This window comes from Cyclopterus lumpus, chromosome 9 (assembly GCF_009769545.1).
Source record: "Cyclopterus lumpus isolate fCycLum1 chromosome 9, fCycLum1.pri, whole genome shotgun sequence".
In the NCBI taxonomy this organism is placed as follows: domain Eukaryota; kingdom Metazoa; phylum Chordata; class Actinopteri; order Perciformes; family Cyclopteridae; genus Cyclopterus; species Cyclopterus lumpus.
Window position 1 is genome coordinate 25378197 of NC_046974.1, and position 8730 is coordinate 25386926.

Genomic DNA, 8730 nt, shown 5'->3' on the forward strand with positions numbered 1-8730 from the left:
AGCGTTTCAGAGTTACAACACATTCAATGCATACGACAGAAATTATTCTTATAATGAGAGTAGTAGGATGATGAAAAAGTTACAACTATCAAAAATAACAGCAACATTGGATGTAATAGAATAATAATGATAATAAAAGTAATAATAAATAATAGAAATGCAACTAATAAATGTATATGTATTCAAATACATATACTTTTTTGTTTACTTCTGAGATTGTTAATAAATCCTTGAAATTCCAGACCATTTGCTATTAAACTCCATTAACGAATAATCATTCAGTCCTTTCTCCAACCTGGCTGCTCACCTCCCAACCAGCTACACTAAACTGGTCTCCCAGTTTATCACCAGTTAACCAGTTTGAGTAAGCTGGTCCACAAGGTAAATCCAGCAAGGCCGCTAATGACCAGCTAAAGTTTGAAGATGGGTCTAGTTGGATTTTACAGTAGGGCGTGACGTATCCTTTCTCTAACAATTCAATTTTTTTAAATTTGTAGATGTTTATTGAGTCAAGTACATGTGAAATTTCCAAGGCTCATTCAAGAAAATACATTTGTCAGGTTCCTGTTACACATTGTGCACAATATCTTTCCAAATAAGTTTTCCACTTCAACAGATTGATTATACATTCTGAAAGAAATTCAAGTATATTGGGATTTGGGGGACTCTCCACAGTGACATTTGTGTTGTTGACCTGTCTTCTAACATATGTTCAACATAGATTTTGTAACAATTCCATGTGGGATGCAGTATTTTTTCATAACCCATTCATTTCTTGCTTTCACAGTTAATGATATCCCACCATTTAATTACCTCAGCTGAGTGATGTCTTTGAAAGCTGCCATAAGCTATGTCCTCATAACTAACAGGGTTTCTGTACAAAGCTTGCAGCCATGGTGACACTAGTGACCAGACACCTCTCGCAGCTGGACATGACCAAGAAAGGTGTTGGAGCGGTTCACTGTCACCACAGGAAGGACCAGGGCATGTTGCACATCCTCCTCTCAAGGAGTACCCTTGTTTTTGGCAAACACCGCTTTACAATTTGCCAGGCCAAATCTTATTTGTTAGGATTGGCTTATTCACATTGGACCATACTATTTCTGTGTCATTTTCAGTTTCCAGTTTCAGTTTCAATTAATTTACTCACAGGAGTCAACCTTAGATTGATTGCTCTACTCCTGTTCTTGTGTTTTTGTCGTATGGTAATTGGTGTACACCTTGCTATATGCATGAAAACACGGTATCGTACATTTCTGGCCAGGTCTGCGCATACGTTTCTCTAACAACAAGGTCCTCTCTCCTCGCATGGTTTCCTCTCCATCATGGATGTCTAAAAAGGACCCATCACAGGTGGGCGGGGCCTAGATGCAAAGAAAACACGCAAGTGAGGGAAACGGATGTCATTTAAGAGACTCGGCAGGCGCCCAATGAAAAGCGCCCCGTGACAGCACGTACACGTACTACGACCTATCACGTGTCGCCATGTACTTCCGTGTTTCAGGACTTGTCAAACTGTGATTGGTTGACATCAGCAGTACCTTTTGAAGGGACCGACACCGCTGTTCCTGTAACTGTCTGCCGGTTTGAGAGCAAAGAGAGGCACAAAGATGGAGGTAACTCACGCGGTGCACGCTTTCGTCAAGACCCTGCTGCTCCTGCTGCTGTGGTCGCAATGTGAGGGCAGAGAGTCGGAGCTCAGCCACGTGACCTGCGGCTCACTGCTCAAACTGCTCAACACCAGACACAACGTCCGCCTGCACTCCCACGACGTCAAGTACGGCTCAGGTAACCCCGGCAGCCATTCATCATGTTAGCTAGCTGCGACCACACGGATGTAGAAGAGTCATTGTTTTTGTGTCAAACAACAACTCCAGGTGAACAAATACTGTTTACTGCACATGAAATATAATTCCCACCTAGCAAATGTCGTCAGGTTGTTTGTATGAAGACACCAGGTTCTGTTTTTATTGGATTATCAACACTCTGAATGATGAATTGACCATTGCCTACTATTTTTATACTCTTCATACAAATCTCTACATATTCTTGGACATCTTCTGTTCTCATGCAAGTCCCCCATGCTATGATGATAATTATGATCATGATAAGCATGTGTTATATTACCCCTCCTTTTCCCCCACACTGCCACAATAACCTAATTTCCCCACCAGAAGCCTCAGGTCTGGTTTGGAGGTGTCTCTCTCTCTCTCTCTGGACCATCCACGAGGGGAGCTTCTAGCGATTCTTCAAAATAAGTCCTCTGCTTTAACCAGTCTACTGGTTAAAGAAGACGTTGTCCATGTTTCCATCACTGACCACTCGGTCTGACGTGTGTGTGTGTGCAGGCAGTGGGCAGCAGTCTGTAACTGGAGTTGAAAACGCAGATGACGCCAACAGTTACTGGCAGATACGTGGGAAGCCCAACCGCCCGTGTCAGCGTGGGGCAGCCATCAAGTGTGGTCAGGCCATCCGCATCACACACATGAAGACCAGTCGAAACCTCCACACGCACAGCTTCATTTCCCCCCTGTCCAATAACCAGGTCAGATATTGACACCTTCCAGGTTCTGCTTGTTAGCTCGTAATAGTTTTTGGTCAACAATAGAGTTTGGGTCTTGCTATCTGTGTCACCTGCAGGAGGTCAGCGCCTTCGGAGAGAACGGCGAGGGGGACGACCTGGACACGTGGACGGTGCAATGTGATGGCGATCACTGGGAGCGCGATGAGGCGGTGCGCTTCAAACACGTGGGCACCGACGTCTTCCTGAGCGTGACTGGCGAGCAGTACGGCCACCCCATCCGTGGCCAGCGTGAGGTGCACGGCATGAGCTCTCCAAACCAGCACAACTGGTGGCGCTCCATGGAGGGCGTCTTCATCCAGCCCAGCCAGGTGCCGCTGCGCCACGATGAGCTCTGACACTGTCACTAGGAGATGTGAATCCCTGTTCATGTGGCTTCAAGCTCTCTTGGACCAAACATGTGTGAATGATGCAGAATCTTGGACTGGCTCTTCTCAGTACATGTGAAACACTCAGGGTGGTCTGACGCATAAAGATTAAGATCAATGGCTGTCATGTGGTCTTTATATACATTTTCTCTTTAGAGAGTTTCATAAAGGAGAACAAATTTAATTTGTAGTTTCCCCGTTGAAAGATTGATAGTTTTTTTTCAATTGACAGAACATTTTACAATATTTAGTAATTGGAAATGTCAGTCATCAAACGAAGCACCAAACTTTTTTTCATCTCTTTGTTTTGATGGCATTGCAAATTAAATGTCTTTCAAGTTTTGATTGTTGGTTGGACAAAAAGAAGCTGTTGTCACATTGGCCTCATATTTATTTATATAAAACTATATTTATATATATAAAACTATATTTAAATATATATATATATATATATATATATATATATATAAAAATATTTATATAAAATATAAATATGTTTTAATGTGTGTAAATTAATATTTAGTTTGATCAATTAAGGACATAGAAAGTAAGGTAAATAGTAGATATGCCAAACTGCCTTCCAGCTTCTGTCAGAGCCAGACACTTCCAGCTCCTGCTGGGGAGTCGCTTGGTTTCCATTGCAGATGAATGTTTTTTTGGGCTCCAAGTCTTCCATGAAAACCACTTCTGACCAGACTTCTCCGGGCTGTACTTTGCTGTACCAGAGTACAACGGTTTTACCAGTTCAACAGGTCCAATAGGATTTGCCCCAGAGTCTCCTGAGCCATTTGTCTGCTTTTCCTGAACACATTTTGTGTAGTCCAAGCAAAGGGGGGAAGTCCAGTAGAGTGTCACATGTCCCTAAAGCTCTTCTGAACTCTGTCTATGTAATGTCACATTCTAATAACAGCTAATGAGTTTTGACTCATTAGAACTTCGTCTTTCTCCAGGCAGGCCGTGTTTCCACTTGGTTAGTTTCCGCCGGGCGACCGTTGATTAAGTTGAGCTGGAATAAAGAATAGTAATTATGGTCAACATTTAGCTGGGTTTTGAATGTTTTGTGAAAACCATATATTATTATATTCACTGTGTACACTCTGTCATATTATTGACTCGTTAATTGGAGAACTGTTTTGATTGACACGAGTTGATTCAATCGTCGTTAGTAATAAACTACTTGCCTTGATGACGTTACCACTCTGACATTGGAAGTTGTGTATTTGTTTGTCTGACTGCATTTCTTGTTTTATAACGACTTTATCTAACATGTTATCTTTGGTTATTTGATGCAGATAGAAAGCTTACGCTGGTTTTTCTATTGCGTATTTTATGGTTTCACACAAGTTTGGGTCACGGTTCTGATTTGGTTTGAATGGAAACGGGCAAAGTGACTTGGCAACACAGTGGTGGTTTATGGGCCAAACAACTTCTATTTTAGGACGCTGATTGGCTAAATTGTATGTCACTCATTTATATCTTTAAACAGTAATAGGCTAAACTGCTTCTTAGACCCTTTGGACCGAAACGATTCGGCCCCAGCGCAGCCGAGACATGCAGACAGGCGGAGAGGACGTGCAGGAAAAACATATATTTTGCGCAGATATCCTATTTTACATATATTCCATATTTCAAAAACACACATTTTGACAATTTGTGTAATTTAGTATTTTTTATTTTGTGTGGCTCAAGGTGGGCTCAGGCCCCATGGGCCTCTAGCCGCCACTGCTCATAATTCACTTTAGGATTGTTTTCAGGTTAACACTTTTTCTTCTACGTCTATATTTCTTCAATATATATTTTCTCATGAAAACACTGAGCTATACAGTTTGTGCAGACAAATATCTCAGAGGTTTCATGTAATATTTTCAAATATATTTACCATTCCTTTAGTATTATTGATCTTTATTTATCATTTTAAAAACAAGTTTAAATACTGTAATCTAATTTAAAGGATGATGTTGTCCAGCAGGTGGCGGCAAATAACCACCAAACTAAATAAATATGTTCCACCAGCTTGAGTCAAACATTTGTGTTGCTTTATTGTTGATCTTATGTACTCTGTTGATACAAAGTGGAAATAAAGTGAACAAACCAACAGATATCAATAAACTACACGTAAACTAGAAGCTCAGACGTGTTCCTTAGAGGGGGAGTCCACATGTTAGAACCCATAAGATCGAATAGTTACATAGCTCCAACAGATTAAGATATTAAATAGATCACAAACACCAGCTATGTACATGAGTATCACACCACCTGTGCACATATATGTGCAGACATAATGAGTCTCACTATACCTAGTTAATGCATGTGATAGAATATTGTGTAATGTAATGAGTGTTATGAAATATGGAACTAGGACTGGGCGATATGGCCAATATCTTCTATATGACATAGGTCATTCCATATCTTTATAACCATATATATCATGATTTAGCGTGTTTTCTGCTAGTTCAACAAATACATCTTATATATGAAATAACTGCATGCTAAAGCCTATTTTGTATGAAGATAGGTGCCATTTGAACAACAATACCAACGCAACTAATAAAAGCTTTCTATGTAATCTTGATACTGAGGTGTTTTCAGCAGCACTGGGTCCAGCAGAAGGTATGGGGTTTTGGTTTGTTCATTTAAAACAATGCAAATATTACTGTGTGTATAGATTTACTACATAACACGGAACCCGTGTCTCTGCTGCCTGCTGCTCCCTTTTCCATCCAGCAGGTGGCGACAGATTGCCATAAAAGACAAACAACGTCTCAAAGAACGGGGAGGATGTTAATTACAAACACCGCCATCATCACCATCATCATCACCATCACCACCATCACCATCATCATCATCATCACCACCATCATCATCATCATCATCATCACCACCATCATCATCATATTCTTCCGGTGGTCGCTCCAAGCTGCGTGCATGACCTCCGCGGCCTCTTGAGTCCCGGATGTTTGGAAACCTGCACACGGTTTGATCCCATAACGCTGCTGCATGCTGCTTCATTCATATGTTATGATCTGTTTAATAACGACGTTATGAACGACCATCACACAGTTACATTTTAACAGGCAAGATGATTCTGCCTTGTCCCTATTTTTCTGTTTCTTTTCATTTGAATGTTAAATTAAATGTTAAACGAAAACACCTTCCATCATGTTGTACACGGAGCTGTTTTCTATCTCTTTATAGAACTTGTACCGTCCACCCAGAAGTCATTACAAGATATCCCATTTTACAAACGTATTATTCATTTATATTTTAATCTCTTCAATGTAATCTGACATTTAACAGAATAAGCTTTTCGCGACACCTGAGTTGGATTCTTGATGGACCAAAAGTGAAATATGATATGGAGGATGAAAGCTTGAGAGGTGACTAATAGAAATCCAGTTAATAAACTAAACTAAACATAGCCTGAAATTAATCCTTTTAAATTTGAAGAATACATTTTATATCATACATATTTTATATTTCTATGATTTTTTGTCATCAAATAGTATTGAATCAGTGTAATTCCCCCTGAGGAAAAGTGTTTTGAAATGATAGCCTTCGAAATCAAGCTTTCCCTCCTTTTCACTGGGAAAGGTGCACTGGTGCTGACCTTTCACGGGGCTTTAGTAGCAGAGGGTGGGGGTGGGGTGCAGAGGGAGGTTCCCAGGCCCCCCAGGCCCTGTTCAGTCCCAGCAGGCAGAGCAGAGGAAATGTAAATGTGACCACCCACCTCTGAGGAGGAAACGGAGTGCTGGCCTCTGTTCCTCCAGCCCTGAGTCTGAGGGGGGGGGGGGGGGGGGGGGGGGGGGCTCACGCTCAACCTGCTCAATGTGTTCTCTAGTTCTTATTTCATATCCGAAGATGAAACAAGGCAGTGAAATAGAAAATAATGACTTAATTCAACCATATTCTAGTTCAAGTTTTACTCTATTATTCATGAGTGAATCATGTTTTCAGCATGTTTATGATAATGTGTCAGATTGTGTATACGTTGATGCTACTTGGAAAAGGGACACTGATATCAGAAGGACTTGTTCTTTCTTCGGCCTCATCTGAACCAGGTACAGATTAGTGTACTAACATAAACTGGACATCAAGTGTTTTAAATAGTGAGGTTGTAGTGAATATGTGTGACGTATTGAGCATATCTCCATAATGGAGAAATGAGACTTGGATTATAATGCATGCGTCTTGATGGTCCACAGCCAAGCGTTTTCATGAGGACTACGTAGACCAGGTCTAAAGGCCACTGGAGGGGACTGCACTGTGCATATTTACACGTGGTTGGATCCCTTCTGTTGTGTCGTCATTGTCTCATCCTGTAACCCTCTCTTTTCTGCTGCCACCTTGTCTTTTATCTTCTCAGGGCTTTCATTACCGTCCCATTCTAACTGGCACCACATCCCATAATGTCCCAGCTCAGAATAAAACACAAGTACCACTTCCTCATTGACTTTATTGCAGAAATCTTCCTGATGAAAGATGAATTTGGTTAAGAGGCAGCGAGCGGCGTGGGCGACGGAGGAAGAGGCGTGGCCCGGCTGACCGATGCCCTTTCATTATTGCACTGCTTGCTGCGCCTCCCACAGTAGTGCAACAGGGAAAGAGTGTCGAGCAGAGGGCTTCCTGTCGCTGCCGGCCTGGGTCACTCACACATTCCAGACTGGATCACCACACATGTTCACTAGTCCCACTCATTAGTGTTGCTGGATTTGAGAGTTCTGCTCTTGTACAAGTCATTGGTCCACATGTGGAGTAAATATGAACAGAGGATAACGAGGTGTCGTGTTTCTACCGCGCGGTTCCTGTTACACACAAAGCTGAGAGGAGGAAACAGGTCCAAAATGTTCATCATTACATTCAAAACTATTCATACAATTACGAAGAGCGCCGCTCCCGAAAGGGGCCCGTTTCTAGCCTTCATAACCCGCTTATAAAAGTGCTGTTGACATTCTTCCCTTTTTTTGAGGACGTTTGAAATGAAACAATGAAAAATACTTTCAATTTCAATGAACAGTTAAAGCATTTCCTATCAGTTAAAGAAAACCTACATAATGAATTCATAACATGTGGGACTTTTCATGGCCTAAGTATGTAACGGTCCAGTTCACCCATAAGACAATAAAGAGCCAACCCGTTTTCCTTGTGGCGTCATGCTTTTATCTGTCCAGGGTTTGACACTTCTGTCCCCGATGCAACGGGTGGAACTGGAATTGTATTCGCGGTGCTGCAAGCATTGGAAAGATGACAACAACATAAAATGACAACAACATAAAAAGCATGACCTCTTTCTAGAAACCCTGCATTATCCACAGCCCCTTCAGTGGAGCTCCTTTCTATTGGAGAACTATTCATGAAAATGTCGGTGAACCAATTTAGATATATCTAATAATAAGATAACTCCCTTTTTGTTTTACTCAACGTAAGCAGCAGCAGCAGCTGTGTGGCATCAGCTGCATAACACACCAGAGGGCGGAGAGCATCCCTCAGAGTCAAGACCCTATAAGCAATATTGCACTACTCCGTTAATTCTCGTGAAAGCAGAGGCAATATTGATAGGGTCTCGTCTGCGAGGCGAACACGGACGAGGCAGACCTCTGCTCAGCCTGGGGCCTCGGGTGACCTGGGGGGGGGGGGCAGAAGAGGGAGGAGGGTCAACGACGACATACAGACCCAGAAGAGGACTGAACCTTCAGCCTCAGGAAGTTGCCATGCATTCATTCTTCACAGAGGGGGTTCCATATTGGGCAACGATGTCGTCTACCTAGATTATTATTCCCTGTT

General features: G+C 42.0%; 1 protein-coding gene across 1 annotated transcript; it reads left to right on the top strand.

Annotated features, from left to right (window-relative positions):
- The first annotated feature begins 1526 nt into the window (after window positions 1-1526).
- On the top strand, window positions 1527-3315 carry sdf2l1 (stromal cell-derived factor 2-like 1). Its single transcript, XM_034542458.1, has 3 exons — window positions 1527-1788; window positions 2349-2545; window positions 2641-3315. Exons 1-3 carry the CDS (start codon window positions 1611-1613, stop codon window positions 2917-2919), a joined length of 654 nt encoding a protein of 217 aa, XP_034398349.1. The 5' UTR covers window positions 1527-1610; the 3' UTR covers window positions 2920-3315.
- Window positions 3316-8730: the final 5415 nt, after the last annotated feature.

Bases quoted from the DNA above. Each gene is read 5' to 3' on its own strand.
- sdf2l1 (XM_034542458.1), top strand. From the start codon at position 1,611: ATGGAGGTAACTCACGCGGTGCACGCTTTCGTCAAGACCCTGCTGCTC. The intron at 1,789-2,348 runs GTAACCCCGGCA...GTGTGTGTGCAG, and splicing joins CGACGTCAAGTACGGCTCAG to GCAGTGGGCAGCAGTCTGTA. The intron at 2,546-2,640 runs GTCAGATATTGA...TGTCACCTGCAG, and splicing joins CCCCCCTGTCCAATAACCAG to GAGGTCAGCGCCTTCGGAGA.